Here is a 20,280-nt window from a genome sequence, read left to right as displayed (position 1 = left end):
AAGGGAAATTTTTGGATAAACAGAGTCATCAACAATGTCAGGTAGGTCTTCATTCATTAGTGGTGGCATTCTCTGAGTAGACGATTAAATATGTAGATTTGAACATTTCTAAGATTAAATTGGCATGCATCAGACCACTATCGAGGAGTAAATGTTTGTGGTTGGGCCAGCTGGTTGACCCTTTCTAGGACGATTGAGTAACCTGTACAAAAACAAGAGTCAAGCTTCCTCAAATTGCACCCCGAATTCTGCACTGAACCTCGGGAAACAGAAATTGTAATTCCTCCTGGTCTGCCCTACAGAGGTGTTAAATTATATAGAACACAGTGACCCACTTCAACAGGGAATCAGAATAGACTCAGCGATGTGCCATGCCTGGCAGGCCGCAGTGTTGGAGACTGCCGGAATAGTGTGCCAATTGAAATTTAACACTACAACCATCCCCGGGGGCTCGGGGGATAGCTGTAGACAAAAGGTTAGATGCCAGTGCGTCCGACAGCAAGCCAGGAAAATATAACCCTGACACGTCTGTCACAACAACACACTTAGTGAACATATAACACCATTTTTATCCATGTGGTAAAGCCTTCATGGAAATGATTGCATAGAAAGGAAGCATTCATGGGCTTTGTGTAAATCCCGCATAGATTTAACCTAGATCCTTAGGAGGGAGCCAATATTTAATTTGTGAGGAAGTTTTACTTGGAGGCATTTTTAAGACGGCTAGTCCAATGAGGGCAAAAATGGTTGTAGCAGTTCCTTTTCAAAGAGGAAACGATACCGTTGCCGATATTTGAAGGTGCCAACAGCTGATATTTTGGGCTAAAATTCAATATCTTTATGCCCAAAAATCCCATATCCAAATCCAAATTCTGAATACCCAGAATGTTATTTTTGTCAGGGTGGAAAAGACTCTGAAACAGTATTTAGACCATCTTGGGACGCTAATAATTTGTGTATGGAATTTATGGAACCTGAGTGGAATCTAATCAAAATGTCACATTAGAATCAATTCAGTTTAAAGCTGCACTAAGCATGATGTTTATGTAGAAATCTAGCCGTCTTATCAGCCTAAATCACAAAGTGGTGCTGCAACAGAGAAGAGCGTCCCATCCCCACTAATTGAGATACTGTAGATTCTCCCTATTTGCCCAACTGAAATTCTGGTGTCAGTATGGTCACTGGTGGGAAATCTCCACACAGGAAGTGACAAATCCACAGTTAAGAGTGAAATAAAAATACAACATACTACAAACGAAGTTTACACTCTAGCACTGCTAACAGGTATAAACCAGAATTGAAACCTCATTTAGGTACAATAACTTACACAAAAATGTTATGGGTCAACAAAGTCAGAGCCCCATTCATTGTCTATATAGCAGTACCAGATTTTACATTGTAGTAACATCACAAATTCAAGGGTTAGGTCTAGAGTGGTGTTCAAAAGTACTGAACAGTCTTCAGGCACAAGAAGAACATATGTGAATTCTTAAAATGGGTGGCATTCCCCTTTAAATACGACTTTAAGCACTTAACATAGACAGCCAATGTAATGTTGATCAATTCTATATTAAATATCTAATCAAACTACGTCATATCCATCATATCTGAGGTGGATGACAGTGACTGATGCTGATGTCAGATTTTTTAATAAAAAGACAATATCAGTCTAATTCTAGCACCTCTCCATTCCCTCTGCAGCTGGCGAGGCGTTCGTGACCCTGGTCACCACAAATGCGTACTGCATGGGAGCCACAGTGGTGGCCCAGAGTTTGCGGCGGCACGGGACGACTCGCCGCATCGTTGTCATGGTCACGCCGAACGTCCCAAAGGAATCACGGTGGGATATGGTGTGAACAAATAACACAGTACATACAAAGCAGGATACATTTCCTATGAAACAAAGTTATCAAGTTATCAAACAAGTTCTCTGAAACATTACTATACTCATGAGGACTTTTCACTGACAATATTCATTCACTTACCTGTAGCATTATAGGAATACACTTGTATTAAGTAATTAAAACATAGACACCAAAATCATCCATGTGTCCTCAGGAGATCATTGGCTCCAGTGCTCCACACTAACTCTTTAGCATACACTTTTCATAGTGTATGCTAACGTCTGAGAAGTCTGAGGAATTTATTATTTTATTAATAAGGTGGAGAACATCAGCGCTCAAATCTTACCTGACCCAAGTGGCTTCTCTATCTCCCCTGTAAATTCTGCAGCACTCACCCATTTTAAACCTTTCACCCTATTAATTTGAGAGAAAACTATATCCCAAATCAATTCCTCTCTTGCTAGCTGGATGTTGTTCCCACAAAATTTCTAAAAGAGATACTTGCAAGCGCTAGTCCTTGTATTTTATCCAATATTAATAGTTCCTTGGCCACTGACATTTTTCCCTCTTCTTTTAAACATGCCATAGTCCAGCCCTTACTGAAGACACCTCATTTAGATCCCCTCCTTCTTAGCAATTACAGACTCATCTCCAAATTATCTTTCTTGTCTAAGGTGTTGATCTCCTTTCAATTGATAGCTTTTCTGAATACCAATGGTATATGTTAAATCAGGTTTTAGAGGCCTCCATAGTACCAAGACTGACCTTGTTAAGGTCACAAATGACTTACTCCTTGCAGCAGATAGAGGCGACTGCTCTATTTTGGTCCTGTTAGACTTGAGTGCTGCTTATAATACTGTTGACCACACCATTCTATTACATATATTACCTTTATTTAAACTCAGGAAAATCATTGAGGGCTGGCCCTCATTTACAATGATGTTGAGTATAAAAGATATAAAATAATAATAAAAATACAATAAAAGAAAACAATCAATTCAAACAAGTATATAAGTACAGTTAATAAAAGATACACGATACAAAAAACAATCAATTAAAACAAGTATGTATGTACAGATAATAAAAGATAAAGGATACAAGATATAAAACAAATCAGTAAAAACAGGTGCAAACAGAAGTTAAGTTGTTAGTGATCATAGATTTAAATTGACCAAGGGTTACTAAAGTATCAATTTTTAGGGTGCTGTGCAAAGAGTTCCAGGCGGTCGGAGCATAAAAACAAAAGGCAGATCTCCCAAGCTCAGTACAAACTCTAGGGACTTGCAATAAAAGCCAGTCATTAGACCGAGTATGATGTGGTCCAAAGGACCAGTCTAGCATAGATGTGATATAAGATGGCAGCTTCCCAATAAGGGCCTTGTAGATAAATAAATACATATGCTAACAGAGAAGACCACCCAACTTTTTCATACAGGATGCAATGATGAGTGCTATAAACATCACCAGTAATAAACCTAAGAGCAGAATGGTAAACAGCATCCAAGGGCTTAAGAGTAGAGGCAGAGGCATGCCTATAAATTACATCACCATAATCCATGACAGAGAAAAACAGCTTCAACAATCCTTTTCCTACAAAACATAGGAAAGTTAGTTCTATTTCTATACAAAAAAACAATTTTCTGTCGTAATTTGTTGACAAGATTGTCTATATGAAATTTGAATGTGAATTTGCCATCTATCCAAATACCAAGGTATTTATATTCTGTAACTCTCTCAATAATGGATCCTTGTACAGTGGAAATATGAAAGTTTTTGCTTTCATCGCCTTGAAACTTGGGTTGGCCTTATGGGCTCTGCTCTTGATCTATTACATTCCTACGTTTCTAACAGAACCTTTTCTGTTGTTGTAGGAAATGCTTCATCTTCATCTTCTATCATTCTAAACACCACAAGTAACCTGAGATATAGAATCTATAGCTCAGTTTATTTGTGGTGTTCCTCAAGGGTCAATTCTTGGCCCTCTACTGTTCTCAATATATATGCTCCCTTTGGGTAATGTTATTCGCAAACATGATGTTCTTTATCACTCATCCTATCCTATTTGGACCACCAAATTAACCTGCTTTATGACAAACTCGGCAGCCTATCAGATAATATTAAGCAGGCTGCTAGAAATCTAAGTAAGTTAAGAAGGTCTTGTTTCTTCCAACTCAAGAAGATCTAAAAAATTTGGTCATTTTTATATTTTGATGCTTTTATTTTCTCTCGCCTGGACTATTGTAATGCACTTTACTCTGGAATAAGTCAGGGATCAAACCGCCTCCAGTTGGTTCAAAATGCTGCTGCTAGGCTTGCTTGTGGTTCCAATAGATGTGGACATATCACCCCTGTATTAGCCTCCCTGCATTGGCCCCCAGTTAGTTACAGAATTGATTTTAAAATATTATTAACTTTCAAGGCCCTATATGGCATGGCCCCTAGATACATAATTGATCTTCTGACCCCTTATGTACCAGGGCACAGCCTAAGATCTGTGGATGGGGCCCTGCTGGTTTCCGTCAGGGCGCCTAGCTCTGGAATGACCTGCCAGATGAGCTTAGGCAAGCATTTCTGTGGCGTCTTTTAAATCCCTTCTTAAAACCTTCTTTTATATAAAAAAAAAGCCTTTGTCAAAGCCTGATGTCATGATTTGGTTTTACTGTTAATTTTACGTCCTCTTTTACATCTCTTCCTTGAATTTTTTTTTTTTTTCCATTATGTTTTTGTATGTATTTTATTCTGTCTTACTGTTGTATATTGTACTTGCTTTGTGAAGCACTTTGTAACAAATACAATAACAAACACAACAACACAATACAAATGAAGTTTATATATTGAGTGACAAAGTTCAAAGTAAGAACACTGGCATTTTAGTAATAAAACATTGTTAGTGGATTTTATTACATGGCCTACAGATTCGTAATTTCTAAAAATTAGATATCATTAACTCAGTATAGCTGTATTTTTGGAACTATTTTAGGTGAACAACCACGTATTCATCCACTGTGCAGTGATTTTTAGCTGCACACAGTCTCCCATTACCTTTACTTCCAATGGAATCAGAGAAAGTAGTCCCTGCTGGTTCAAAACAGTCTGTTATTTTATTTTATATTATATTTTGTATTATTTTTTGTATACATTTTTACCAATCTTCTATTCAAAACTGCCAAACTTAGCTGTATATCATTTAAGATTAGAGATGCTCCAAGTTTTTATTTTCTCACTTTTGAGATAATGCTAGTGGCCTACTATCACTCAACATAGTGTATGCTAAATTGTTAGCATGGAGCCTATTATCACTCCACACAGTGTATGCTAAAGTGTTAGCATGGAACCTAGTATCACTCCACACAGTGTATGCTAAAGTGTTAGCATGGAACCTAGTATCACTCCACACAGTGTATGCTAAAGTGTTAGCATGGAACCTAGTATCACTCCACACAGTATATGCTAAAGTGTTAGCATGGAACCTAGTATCACTCCACACAGTGTATGCTTAAGTTTTAGCATGGAGCACCAAAGCCAGTGGAACACCGGAGCTAACAATCCACTGGGGACACAAGGATGATTTTGGTGTCTATGTAAGTTAATCAACAGGACAATCTCCCAAAAAGTTGGTGTATTCCTGTAACCATTACCCAACATAAACCTAATCCTAAATCTAACTTTAAACCCAAATCCTAACCCTAAACTAGCCTCTTGTAGAAGTGAGAACCAGCAAAATGTCCTCACTTTGCAGGATTTTCCTCTTCTTGCTATCCTTGTGAGAACATTTGGTCCTTATAAGGATAGACGTACAAGCACACACACACACATACACACACACACACGCACACACACACACACACACACACACACACACACACACGCACACACACAAACCTCCCACATACAAAACCGATGGCACCATCTCATCCAATACTGCAGCTCTAATGACTCCTGGAGCATCTCTCTCATATTAATTTGTCCCAAGAGCGCTGTCTGAACAGGATGTCCATTTTCTATCATACATTATCACCTTCAGCAAGAAGATCCTTTTTGTTCCATTAAATTATTTGTCGCAGCTTTTTCCCTGCCTCCTATCCTGCTGCTACTTCTGATGCTCTGCGTATCTTTAAAGGCAGCAAAAGACAACGTTAAAAATGATGATATGGCTTCATGGGCAAATTTAAAGATATTGAGTAATGGCAAAAAAAAAAAAAATCGGCTACTGGCAGCTTGAATCCAAAAATTTCAGTATTTGTATCAACCTTCAAAAACACATATTGGTCTAACTAATCCTCGCCTCCCCATAGGTCTGCCCTTGAAAAGGTGTTTGATGAGGTTATCCTGGTCGATGTGATGGACAGCAGGGACCGGGTCCACCTTTCCTGGCTGGGACGTCCTGAGCTCGGCGTCACCTTCACCAAGATCCACTGCTGGACCCTGACCCAGTACAGCAAGTGTGTCTTCCTGGACGCAGACACACTTGTGAGTCTACCATAGATACAGTACAGTTAACATATTACAATTGCATTACTAAATGTTATCTATTACTGAGAAGCCATTTTGATTCTAGAGTGACTAACAAGTGTATTGGAGTTTTAATATAAATTTCATTTCTCTAATTCCTCGCTGCTCTGGAGGCAAAAATAATCTCATTGGTTGAGTTAAAACTCAGTAGGCGGAGCCAAAGAGCCAGAGTTTTTCTGGCTAAGTAACTTTAGACTGAAGCCCAGTGAAAAACACAAGAGGTAAGAGAGGATGATGCTAATATTATGAAGCCTAGCGCTCTTAACTTAAAAATGCCATCTAGCCATACTGAGCTATCTAGGTTAGCTAGTTATCCTAACTGACCTTCCAAATTCAAATTAGCCATACTAGCCTATATAGCTATCTAGGTAAGCTAGTTAGCTAGCCTGCTCACCTTCCAGCATCATGAATAACATGGTCATGAATGAATGAAAAAAAACTGCCACTTATATTTTTTATGTAGCTTTATTTTGATCAGAGTTTCTTCTTTGCCATTCAAGTTTGCCAGTTAGCTAACTTGCACTCAGAAAAACTGTGGTTCTTTGGCTCCGCCCATTAGGGATTAACTCAACCAATGTGATTATTTCTGCCTCCGAGAAATGTTTGTATCACCCTGCTGAGTTTTAGTAATGATGGATGACTTGCCAGAAGTTCTAGTAACGGAAGGAAGTGGAGCCCCGACTCCTTCCGCTTGTTACCTTTATTCGTGTTCCCACTGGAAACAAAGTGAACCAGTTTTCAATAGCGCCCCCTGCGTTTGGGAGGTTGTATTGCCGCTCTAAGAACAAACTGGACAGAGCTTAATGGAAGCCTTTGGTACAAGATTACTTTGTATAACTATACCTCTAATCTGTGACTGGCAATGAGTAGTACAAGACACTCTAAGTAGGAAAATAAGAATGTCACTGTGGGCCTGAAAGGTTTTATATCTTCTAACAACACTGCATCACAAAAGGAATCATTTCAGATAAATAATTTACCCACTAGGATAATTACAGTTTTAATTCTTTCAGTCATTCATTCTTCCATTCATGTCTTTACAAAACTCAAACCACACTACGGCAGCTTTAATGGCTTTTTAATGGAATGACTCATAGAAAAAAACACACTGAGCTCTGTCTAAATAAAGCAATACATCTTGCCGTGCCAAACCAGATATAGCACACGTCACTCCACAGCACGTGGAAAGTTTGGCTCAATAATGACACTGTAGATTCCAATCTATCAGAGAGTCAACACAGTTTGTTTGACTCTTTGAAGGTTCATCCATTTATGTTATGAACTGTTGGGTAATGGCTGGGTGTAGCGGTCATGGATGTCAAACATGCTCTCATTGAAATCAATACCCAACGCTGACCTTAGTGGCCATGGTATAATCTGTTGCTTCTTTTGGAGCAAACAGGCATCTTCTCATGTTAGCGGGGCATGTTTGAACGCCACGGCCGAGTAAATAGAGATGAACATAGGCTCTTGAGGTCATATTGGGTATTCAATCAATGTATTCAATCTGCATGTACATATTTGTGCACATGCATGACGTTAGGGTTAGAATTTGGGCAAAAATCGGGTTAGGTCGGGTAATTGGGTAATAGCTCCATGGGTTATAGCTTTTAAGCTAATAACAGTAGTTTTCAACATTAGGGTTAGACCGATATAACGGTTTGCCAATATTGGCCATTATTAAAAATCAGATCTAGTCCAGTGGCCCACCTCTGATATATGGATATGATGCAGGTTGATTAATTACATATTTATTGTAGAATTGATCAATACTACACTGGTTGTCTATGGAAAGACCTTAACCTGAATTGATTCTAATGTAACATTTTGATTGGATATCACACAAGTATGAAAATGGATATTCTTATTCCTGTTATCCTGGGTTTTAATGGAGAGTTTTAGTGTCCCATCATGGTCTAAATGCTGTTTCAGAGGTTTTTCCGCCTGGACAAGAAACAATTCTTGGGAAAACATTGAATACTTGTAATATTTTGGCATGAAAATAGTCAGATATTGAACAAAATATCACCTATTGGCAGCTTGAATCCAAAAATCTGCACATATGCGCACACCAATACAACTTTTGGACCAACCTCCATGACCTCTTCTCAACTCCTTGACCTCTTCTCAACCTTTTCCCTTTCAGGTGCTGTGCAACGTGGACGAGCTGTTCCAGAGAGACGAGCTGTCGGCCGCCCCGGATCCCGGCTGGCCGGACTGCTTCAACTCCGGGGTGTTTGTCTTCCGGCCCTCCCTGAACACCCACGCCCGGCTCCTGGATCACGCCCAGCAGCGTGGCAGCTTTGATGGTGCGCCATTAATATTGCTACACGGGCACTTTAAAAGGATTCTGCTTGGGCTAACGGGCACAGAACACTGTGTACGCTGAATACTGGACCAATCAATGGAATACATTCATGCACAATCAAAAGAAAAGGCAGCGTTTGTTCATAGCATAATATTCTCCCAGTCTGTTTCTCAGTTTCTGTCTGCCTTTCTCTGTTTCAAAATGAATGAAAAGGATCCATTTGTTCAGGACAATCATTTACACTGGCAATATATAGGGGGTATAACACCTAACAATGTATGAATATCTCAGCCTTAATAAACGGGCTGTAAGTAAGATTTTTACTGTCCCATAGCACAAAATGACCATAATATACTGCAGGGGGTTGATCAATTCAACTGATCAGCTCACTTTGTGGTCCGTACTCTGTTTTGGAACAAAACCTCCCTACCTATTGGAGTTTCAAGACCCTCCCAATGTGTACTGGGATATTGGACTTTTCTTCAAGAAGGAAAGTTCTTTGAGGGATGAAGGAGGTGGGAATCTACTTCCTATAAAGCTTCAGTGATGTTTAGATCTGGTGACGGGGGAGGCCTAAAATGCATCTCCGTTATACACACTGAAATCTGATTTTTTTTTCCCTCACCAGATTGTCACGCACTTCACTTTACAATCTTTAAAATTGACAGTGAACACCTCGCCTCTCTTGTTCCCCATCCACCAGTATCCTGCCAATCCATTTTTGGCAGTATGTTACTGTCCGAGCTGCCTGCTGCCTATTTGCTTTGCACCAGCAAAACAAACAGACAGCAAAGTTTACTTCCAGTAACATAGCTCCTGTATGTGGACTGTGGACACAATGCATTGACACTTTGTTGTTAATGTGGTCAAATGGTCAAATGAGATAATTTTGCAGTTTTTGTGACCGATGCTCCTGCAATTCACGCACTAGCTATTTGGCCTCTTTGTAACTCTGTATGATATGATTCGCCCATGTAGTTGCTTTTGGAATTGTGGTTTAGTAACTTTAAAGTCCTTTTTCATGTGGTGTTTCAGTTATTTCATCTCTCTCTTCTATATTCGGAATAGATTGACATTTTATCTGTCTCACTACACCCTTCTCTGCGTCTTGTGCTGTATTCCTCGTTTACAGGAGGGGACCAGGGACTCCTAAACACTTTCTTCAGTAGCTGGGCGGTGACAGACATCAGTAAACACCTGCCCTTTGTCTACAACCTCAGTGCCAACACAGTGTACACCTACCTCCCTGCTTTCCAACAGTGAGTGTTCCTGCACCGCCTGGAGCTATTTTCCATTATACACAGGGATAAATGCATCTAAACTCAGTTTATTTGTGGAATGGAGTTTACCACCTTTTTCGGCTAACACAAATCTTAATGGTACACATGATAGTAAATAGTATAGTAATGCAATTTATATGAGGATAGGAAAAAAACAGAAAAAAAGAACATATATTAGTGCTGAAAATATATTGGAAGTCATAGTTTATCCTCCTTTTTATTTACCATTACATTGCTGATCACTACATCACAGTACATTGATTCGTGATAGTTTGACTCTACATGATATGTGTACATAATGTACATGACAGTATGTCATTTCAGCTGGACCGGACCAAGTTCATGCTATGAGAAATCACAAATTGCATTAACACATTAGTCACATCTGTGCAGGTGCACCAGCATGCACCTTTACTTTTACGATTACAGTGGGGAAGAGAGGGAGGGTACATTTAGAAAGTATTCTGACATATCGTCTGGCATACGAAGCATTTGATGGACGCTGATGTACAGTTTGTGGCCAAGTTTGACATCAACCCAAAAAAGCACAAAAATTTCAGTGTGATAATGGCAGGGTAAAAATCAGATTAAAACAGCTTTGGAAACTGTTTTGAGCTGATATCAGAATTATATAGGTATATTTAGGTTCTGATTTCACAAAATGATGCAGGTAGCAGCTATGGACGACTACAGATCATACGATACAATATGATACAACACGATATGGTACGGTACGATACGATACAATATGATATGATACGATATGATACGCTACAATAACATACAATTCGATATGATATGATACAATGCGCTACAATAAGATACAATATGATACGATGTGATACGATACGATGTGATACGCTACAATAAGATACAATGCGATATGAGAAATTTTTTTTTTGTCAGATTTCTCAAATTCAGACATCTCAACTTTCTCTATATTTACACAGGTTTTCAGTGTTGGTGCAGGCTGTCGTATCATATCATATGTTTGGTAGCTTTAATAATAATATGTTATTATGTAATGGATGCATCACCATCATCATCAGCAGCAGCAGCAGCATGTGTGTTGAAATTGAATCCTTGTCATCCTTGTCATGTTAATGCCATCCTCTACCCACTGATAGACTTTTGATCAGTGCAATGAATCAACATGCTGGAGTTTTGTTTCTGCACAGGTTTGGCCACAGTGCAAAGATTGTCCATTTCCAAGGAGCAGTTAAACCGTGGAACTGCAGCTCAGGCACCCAGTCAGACAGCAGTATGGGACGGTTCGTCACCCAGTGGTGGAAGGAGTACCTCAGTCATGCAACCCCCGTCCCACCACAGACACAGTCCAGCGAAGACTGTGAGCAACTGCAACAAGTACGGGCGTCCATGCGGTTTGAAAACTTTATTTGTGACCCAAGGGGGAAATTGTCACCCCAATGGGAATGCCAGCTTATTGATAAAACAAGAGTCTTCTCATTCAGTTCTGTTTATTCTTCATCTGGGTGCCGACATGACATGAATGAGAATTTTTTAATATCATTGCGTATTAAACAACTCAACAGAAGCCACAACATCTGTGTTTCCATCCAACTAAGCAAAGTTTAAGCAAACTTTCAAAATGTCGCAAAAAATAAAAGAATTAAGTGTGTTTCCATCAGGTGGGTTGAAGTGAATGAATTAGCTTCCTGAATGTAAAAAAAAAAAACCCATCAGAAAAATATTAATATTTTTCATGTCAGCTAATGTAGGTCATATTTCTTGCTTGGAGGGAAGGCGTCTTGCATTTTACATTGTTTTTTAATCCAACAAATATATTTCCATCACTATTTATCACACCACTTCTTTATTGAAAAAAACATTTTCTGCTTCAAGCAAAACCTTTCTGCAATATTGAGGAATTTGTACTGAAATTTCCATTCCCTACTTCTAATTCAAAACAAAAAGCAAAACCTAGCAACTGAATTAAATATATTTTTCGCAGTGTGTAGCCATGTTGTAGCTGGTGAATCCTATATAATCCTATATACACTACCAGGCAAAAGTGTGGACACACCTGATTGAATGTACTATGTTTTTCATTCTCTTAAAGCCATTTTGATCTAAAGGCTTCTGCTTAAATGCTTGAAATGTGTTTCTTAGACAAATATAAACAGTGAAGTTGATCCTATGTATGAATTTCTTTCCAAAGCCTTTGCCTTTCCATCAAGGCAAAGGGCGGCTACTTTAAAGAATCTAAAATATAAGATAGATTTGTTTAACACTTTTTTGGTCACTGCATAATTCAATTTGTGTTATTTCATAGATGTCTTTACTATTATTCTAAAATGTGAAAAAATAGTAAAAATAAAGAAAAACACGTGTGTCCAAACTTTTGACTGGTAGTGTACATGTATGACACAGACCATCCAGCAGTTTCAGCCTGTCCTCCTTGTCATATAGACCGGGGATGTGCAGCCATGCGCCATATTTGGCCAAGACTCTGCAGGTGTCCTTTCCAACAGACCTCAACAGCAGCTCATTTCACTGATTAGTTCCTCCTCTCCGGTTGAAGGTGTGTTAATCAGTGAAATGAGCTGCTGGAATGAAAACCTGCAGACGCGCGGCCAAACGTGGCACACGGTCGCCCGTCCCCGCTCTTGGTCGTCGTCCCGCCACTTAACATCCCTCTCTCGTGCAGATCCAGGAGAGTGACGCCAAGACGCCGTTCAGGGAAAACCTGGACGTTTCTAACTCGCTGCTTGCGTGTTTTTCACCGCCTGCCGAAAAGCCCCATTCACCGTCTGAAGAGAGGGAGGTGGTGAGTTTAGAGATCAAGTGTTATGATATTTATTGATAGTGATATTGTGCAGAAAACTCAGAATAACTCAAGATGATAGAAACTTCATACTTACGTCACAGGTTCCCCCTATAGAGTGAATGATCTGATTCGCTTTTGGAGCACCTTGCTGCATAAATTTGCATATTAATTGCAGATTAAGGGATTTTCTTTAAGTCACTACAATGCTTTAAGATATGGAGTTCATGCGTTATGTGCAGACAAGTATGCTGATATAGAAATATTAGCCATTTAATGCATTAATTAGCTTAATTAATGGCCTCATTATCATAAGTTGTAATGTTTAATATATCATGGTGATTGTTGAGGGGACATTAGGCAGCTCAAGTGCCTCTTGTTAGTTCTGGTAGAGTGTAGATGGGATTGTTAATTTATGGGTGTTTCTGCTCGACTGCATGGGATTCTGCTAAAAAAAAAAAGAAAAGAAAAAGAGCTCTTTATCTGCCGCAGGCCTTTGAGTTCAGGTTCTCATTGCGTTTCTGCCATTCCTCTGATTCATTTCTACTTGATGCATTGTGATTATACAAGCTTGTGAGATTATGCTGAGCAGACACACACCTTCCAGTAAGACACCACCCACGCACATACATCAAGGACTGCTTATATTATGCTTTCATAATAGCTAATCGCATGATAAAACTAACTTTTCACACGTTTAGCTGCGTTTTCTGTCTATATATGTGGACAGTGTGACATGATATTGTGTGGTGGCTGTAGTGTTCACACCCAGATAACACACCGGTGGAGGACAAGCCAGCAGAGTCGGAGAAGCCGGAGAGCCAGGACCCACCTATGGGTGCAGAGGGCGCCTCAGACACCCATACAGAACCTGTATGTCAACCATTCCTTTCTATATAATCACAGATCAGGGTTCGATCGATATGGGCTTTTTATTTATTTATTTACTGTATTTATTTATATAGTTTATTTGATAGGGACAATGCAAATTAACATAGTGCCACTTCAGCTGGTTGATGCAACTGATATTCTGCATACAGAAATTATTGCTAGTTTCCAACTCCTGTCCCTAGTTAGGCTTTTCTTAAGAGAAAAAACAAAAAAGGAAGAAAATATCAAGGTTACATACAATTATGAAGCTTAATTTAAAGAAGGAAAAATGAAAAAACAACAACAAATAACAGTAAAATAATCAAGTCGTTATTGATCGGATGATTCAAAATGCATACAGCTCTGATTTTTCTTCAGCCAGCCTTTAACATTTTTATTAAACACCTCCTTCTGGGGTTGCATATTAACCGAATAAACATAAATACATAATCAGATACAGAGGAGAAATGTAATAAATAAATAAATAAATAAAATATGGAAGTGTTTTGTATCTACATGTCAGCTTATGCAGGATACCAAAGCTAAAGTGCTATGCTTTGGCCCGTGAATGTAACGGTTTAGAATTCCGCTCAGCCGTCAGTTAGCGGCAAGTGTTGACAGTTTCTCAAAGTACGTAATGAAAGGTTCCCAGCGAGAGAAATATATATTTTTCCCCGACTCCCCTAAGAGTAAATTTCAACTTTTCTCGTTTTAAAATCACATTCTGTTGCCGCATAAGAAACGAGAGATCAGATCCACAACTTGCAGCTAAGTCGAGGGGGGGAAAAAAGAGACTAGTTCTTGTGTTGAATTCCCTTTGAAGATTTCTGCTGATTTGTTATCAACACAGGTTTTTTTTTTTTTGTGTGTGTGTTTGCAGACGGCTGCTGATGTGGAAGCGGAGCGGCTGGAGCATCGCAGGCTGTGGGAGGCGGGCCAGGCCGACTACCTGGGCAGAGACGCCTTCAGTCACATCCAGAGCAAACTGGACCTCTTCCTGGATTAGCCCATCTACACCTATGAACGCCTCTGTAATGTCAGACAGATCTGGGTCCAGTGTTCATTTGACGTCCTTTCAGTTAGTCAGTCTTACTTAGTTCCTCGGGTGTCAGTCAAGCTAGGGTTTGCAGATATAAGGCTTTGACTGATACTGATAGTGATACTGATGTGTTTGGATTGAAGCTGATATTCAAATCTTTTAAATTTGACCATTTGACCACAATTTCACTCTATTCAGGGTGGAAAAGCCTCTAAAACAGCATTTAGACCATCATGGGACACTAAAACTCTCCATTAAAATCCAGGACAAAACTAATCAAAATAAAACATTCATGGAATCTGGTCAGTTCTACAATAAATATGTAATCACACCAGTCCGACACAGACTACACTACATCCCATTTTTACTAGAAAGCTAATATCAGTAAACCAATATATCTCTATAATCCTATTAGATATTGCTGAAAAATACTGTTATTTAAAAATATATCTGTAATCTCTGGCTTTAGTAGGATTTGGACTCAGAAAAAGGCTGATTCCCTTGGGGCTACTGGAGTTTTTGGGTTCGGGCCAGAGTCAAATTTTCAGGCCCAAGTCGAAGTCGACTGCTTGGAGCATTTGCTTTCTCCAGCACAGGGCAGAAGATACAAGGGTTTTTCCACTTTTAGGAGAATCCAGCTGCATCAAACAAGGTCAAACAATCAGCGAAAAGGAACTGAGTGGATTCCAAACAGGGTTGATAAATGTAAAATGTAACTGTATTCTGATTACAGATAGGCTGCTTGTGAAAAATGAGAGAATTACTTCTGTGAATGTTTTTAAAGTGAGAAACTCATAAGGCCATTTCAGTAGTGTCAGGTGTTTTGCATCTTTACACTGCAAAAAATCTTCATCTTAACAAGTCATTTAGTCTATTATTGAGTCCTAAAATTGTAATTTTCTTAAAATAAGGCAGGTCACTGCACTACTATCACGAAAATAACACTTGATTCTACAAAATTCTTGAAACAACTTGATTTGTATTGGAAACAAATGAAAGCATCTAACCGCATTGGCAGATTTTTTCATCTGACTTCTTTCAAGATATTGACACTCATTTCTAGACAAGTGGAGTTATCTCACCTCACTGGCAGATTTCTTTTTTATCTTGGTTTAAGACAAATTAGGCTAAATATGACACTAAATGACTTGTTAAGATGGATTTTTTTGCAGTGTACAAAATGTGGCACAGAGGGAAATTTGTGTCTGAATGCAAACTTACGTTAACGTAATTTTCACTTGTTCTTATTTGTACCTTTATACCTCAAATATGGCAATTTAATCAGAGGTGAACTAAAAGTAACAAGAATACATTACTGAGTTTGATTACTGACTACAATTTTAATGTATTTTCAATGAATTTTAAAAGTACCCAACCCAACCTTATAATTGATCACAGGTCTGTTTCAAGCACTGACAACTCAAACTTTGACTCACTGTTACATTGTTTGTTTTGCATTCCTATTCTGCTTTCATCCTCAGCTTGTCTGATATCTGTGGGCTCAGCAATATTTTAGACCAGATAATGTGCTGACGTAGAGTTGTGTTTATTTTGAGGAAACTAAATCATAGCTTTCCATTTCAGATTTGCTTTCTGGTTCTAGAGATGAAGTTCTATTCCAAAACACTACATTACAAAAAGAAAAACTCTACCTGTTAATCACTCTGTATCAAAATATAAATGTTCCAGTCTGTAAAAGTGTAACCGGTGTGACCTAAGTTAACTATTACTCTTTATGAAATACCATGATTGTCTTGTGCTACCCATCACTTTTTGAATGGAGGATATCTCATTTTATGAATATCTTTTCTATTTTTGTCAACAGTTCTTGTCAACGAAATACAAATCTTTCACCAATTTCCTTGTGATTCAAGATCACATACACAGATAGATAGACAGATAGATAGATATTGTCTATCTATATACAGTATATTTATTCATTCATCTGGAGAGAAATTCAATTGTCACAGCAGCAAATTCTGCAGCAATTTCATTTCTACTTTATGCACTGATTTAGACTTGAGACCACAGGAGGTTGTGTGTGGATTTTTCCACTAGGGGGCACTGTGGCTTTTCCTTTGGCGCTCTCCTCATCATGGCAGGGAATCAGAGAAGCAGGAACACAGATTAAGAGGTGTCTTGACTGCAGTCAACAGTATGCTGTATGATCCTTATCTACCGGGCACATGGCGCATGTAATTTTCATAGGCATTCCTCCTATACTGTTGTGACTCAGTGATGGGGAGGCGATAGCGAGCTGTATACAGAGCGAGAAGGTGAGATCAGGCCAGCGCTGTGCCGTCAATGAAAGGGCCTTATGATGATTGCCTTGAAAGATAACTTGGCACACAGCTATTCTCAGCTGAACAGCTCCCGTTTGACTCCGATTCATCAAGATTAAAGTGCGAGCGCCGATCTGGGATAAGTTGCCGGTTCCCCTTGACCGCCTCATTCATTAAGATCTGAAAGGCAAAAGGAATCTGAGATCTGTCCCAACTCCCTCCCACCCCCCTGCATGACTCTGAGGCTCTTGAAATAACACTGTTAAACACTGGTTTTTCCCCAGACTAACAACCGCAGGAGCGGTGATATCTTTATTTGGTTCTCAACCGTGTGCCACGGAGGCCCAAGAGTCTGCAGGTTTTCGTTCCAACCGAAACCCAACAGCAGCTGATTTCACTAATTAGCACACCTTCGAGAAGAGAGGAGGAACTGATCAGTGAAATCGGCTGCTGTAGTGCTTAGTTGGCACATTGGAGCCTCAAGCTGTGTTCGCGTCATGTCTGATTTACCCTCGATACAACCCACCGACTGGGAAAAAACGTTCACTTCAACATCCTAATTACAAGTAGGACATGGGAATTTTTTGCGGGCTACGATATCGCCCACTTGCTGCTGTGAATTGCAGAAGCGTGTCAACACAAATGGCAAACATGGTGGCGATTCCACTAATGTCGGCAGTCCAAGGTAATAAAAATCTCTACCCACGGAAAGCGTGTAACGTCTTGCTGCAGTTCGTTTACAGTTGATTTTAAACTCATAAACACATGGACGCTTTCAAGTTGTAGCAACGAGATGTCATCCCGCTCTGTTTCTTCCGATATGATGTGAATGCGACATTAATTCTTCAAACATTTCTCAGAGGCTCTGGAGGCAGAAATAAACTCATTGGTTGAGTTAAACCTCAGTGGGCGGAGCCAAATAACACATTTTTCTGGCTAGGTAATGTTAGACTGAAGCCCAGTGAAAAAGGCAAGAGGTAAGAGAATAGGAAGCTAATATTATGAAGCCTAGTGCTCTGCTGCTAACTCAAAAAATGTAGTTTAGCCTTATAAGCTATCTAGGTTAGCCTAGCTTACCTTCCAAGTTCAAACCTAACCTACAGCTATCTAGATAAGCTAGTTAGCTAGCCTGCTGACCTTTCAAGAATATGAATGCCATGGCCAAAACTGCCATTTATATTTTTTATGTATATTTTGACCAGAGTTCCTTCTTTGCCATTCAAGTTTGCCAGTTGGCTAACGTGTACGCTCTGAAAAAAGGTTGTTCTTTGGCTCCGCCCATTGAGGTTTGACTCAACCAATGAGATTATTTCTGCCTTCAGAAATGTTTGTATGACTAAAACTCCAATCTGCATTTTTGATTGATGGCACTTGCTTGAGAACCACTGCTCTAAGTGACATCAGCTGACCTCGCTTACACAGCCAGCGCTGATGCTACAGTGACCCACAAGGAATTTCACCATACTGAACAAGTGTATTTGTTTTGAAAACATGGCATTGACACCCATATGCGTTCTAGAAATTCCACAGCTGTCAGGTACATTAATGCTCGTCTCAAGGAGGATGAAATTGAGCGCCACGCTTGGTTAAAGACCCAGGTTAAAGACTCCGGGTGCTGTTTTTCGAGACCGAGAGGTCCTTGTAAAACAGGAAGGCAGGACACAGGGTTGACGAAGCACCTGGGTTCTTTTCTCTCTTTTTTATCCCCACTTGTTTATTCTTTCTTTTCAACTGAAGTGTATTCCACTCTGCCACTTCTTTTCAATGGGGCACAGGTCTGTTCCGATGAACAAATTGTCCTGATAATGTCTCCATCTGCAGCTCTTTTATGGCTTGATGTGTGTCCTACCTTTCTGCTTCAGAGAGTGCTTGGGATTCAAGGGTGATTATGGAAGAGGCTGTGTGTGTGTGTGTGTGTGTGTGTGTGTGTGTGTGTTAGTGAACAAAATACAGGAAGAGCAAGGAGAGAAACTGCGTGTGTGTGCAGGTGTACAAGTCCATGGCAGTCAGCCACAGCCGATATCTGAGACACACAGTGATTGCCCTCATATACACATATACACGCAGTATGGCTGAAAAAGAAATGTGATAACTGTCACAGAATCCTAAGCACGTCCATATGTCGTGCGGTTAACTGTTTTGAACCGCCTCCTCCACTTCACCATGTGCGGCAGGCAGCAGTCGCATGACTATTTTGATTCATGCTCAAAGCCGGTCTGCTAATTTGATCAGCGGTTCGACCGGTGGCTCTGGATTCTAATGACCCACAATTTCTGCCATCAGGCTAATTGGGGATCGCAAAAGTAATGACAGTCAGCTGTGGAGGGGAATACAGGGTGCGCTCGTTTCAAGGCTCCGGGTCGGGCGGTGAGGTAACGGCCGGGTGGAGTTTGTCCTCCCAGTGGCAGGCTGCCGACTGAAAACAGGCCGCAAACCAAACCAGAAACCCACAATCTGACAAGGAAGCAATTTAACGGCAAAAGAAACAAAGTCCATCCACATTTCCGTATCTCTTGACTTGTTAAGATACATTTTTTCCCCAAAGAGCACTATAAGAAAGCCATACAGATATTCTCATGTTGCTGTTTATTGGGGAGCGCAACACGCAAATTAGACAAGAATTCTTAGAATGTCTAATCTAAACCAGATTAACTACAGTAGACTAAATTAAATTGCATTCAGCAGCATGTTGGCCTACACGTCTTTTCAACTTCTCTTCTTCTTCTTCTTCTTCACATCTTCATATGCTCTGAGTTGGTTTATTAAATGATTAAGTGTGTGACAAGTGACCGTAAACAAGCGCATCCCACGAAGACGGCAAAAGGTTAAGACGCGGGGAGCGGATCCAAAGGTCACCGCACAGCAGCTGGAACCTAAGAGATCACTTTATTTGTCAGATTTGGGGAAAGTCTCGAATTCCTTATATGGTTGACAGAGGCCGAGGGCCGCAATACACTCAACAATTTTTTGGGCAACATTCCCAGCAGCAGGAAACTAACTAAGCACACTATTTCCTGACAAACGTCTCCTTTTTAATTACAAAGCTGAAGTAACTCCTTGGGTAGTATTGCCCGAAAAATGTATCACTGCCTGGGTATGACCCTTTGAAAACTATTCAGATTCGCTCCAAATCAGTTTTGCATGTGCAAGACAATACGTTTCCCACTTTTAAGCCTTTCACAGGTGCTCCCGTTTCTCTGTGGCAGAGGCATTTCCGTGCCATGTGCTTATTGCAGGCACCTGCAACATTATGTTCCCGGCTGCTCCGAGTCATGCCTCGACACCGCACACATAAACACTTCCTGCACTTAACATTAGTCAAACCTTTTACTTCTAATGCTGTCAGAGCGCACGGTGCTC

The 20,280-nt window shown here is 39.9% G+C and overlaps 2 protein-coding genes across 2 annotated transcripts in view; both read left to right on the top strand.

Annotated features, from left to right (window-relative positions):
- The window catches only part of LOC139913931 (ankyrin repeat domain-containing protein SOWAHC-like), a 469,713-nt gene that overhangs the window by 58,863 nt on the left and 390,570 nt on the right, over positions 1–20,280 (top strand). The gene's annotated exons all lie outside the window — the stretch shown is intronic.
- Positions 35–14,605, top strand: gyg2 (glycogenin 2). Its single transcript, XM_071902132.2, has 9 exons — positions 35–41; positions 1,702–1,840; positions 6,140–6,314; positions 8,503–8,665; positions 9,797–9,923; positions 11,123–11,309; positions 12,613–12,732; positions 13,489–13,602; positions 14,480–14,605. Exons 1-9 carry the CDS (start codon positions 35–37, stop codon positions 14,603–14,605), a joined length of 1,158 nt encoding a protein of 385 aa, XP_071758233.2.

The sequence above is a fragment of the Centroberyx gerrardi genome, chromosome 21, assembly GCF_048128805.1.
Source record: "Centroberyx gerrardi isolate f3 chromosome 21, fCenGer3.hap1.cur.20231027, whole genome shotgun sequence".
Taxonomy (NCBI): Eukaryota; Metazoa; Chordata; class Actinopteri; order Beryciformes; family Berycidae; genus Centroberyx; species Centroberyx gerrardi.
Note: the sequence above shows the minus strand (reverse complement) of the source record. Positions and strands in the feature narration are given on the sequence as shown.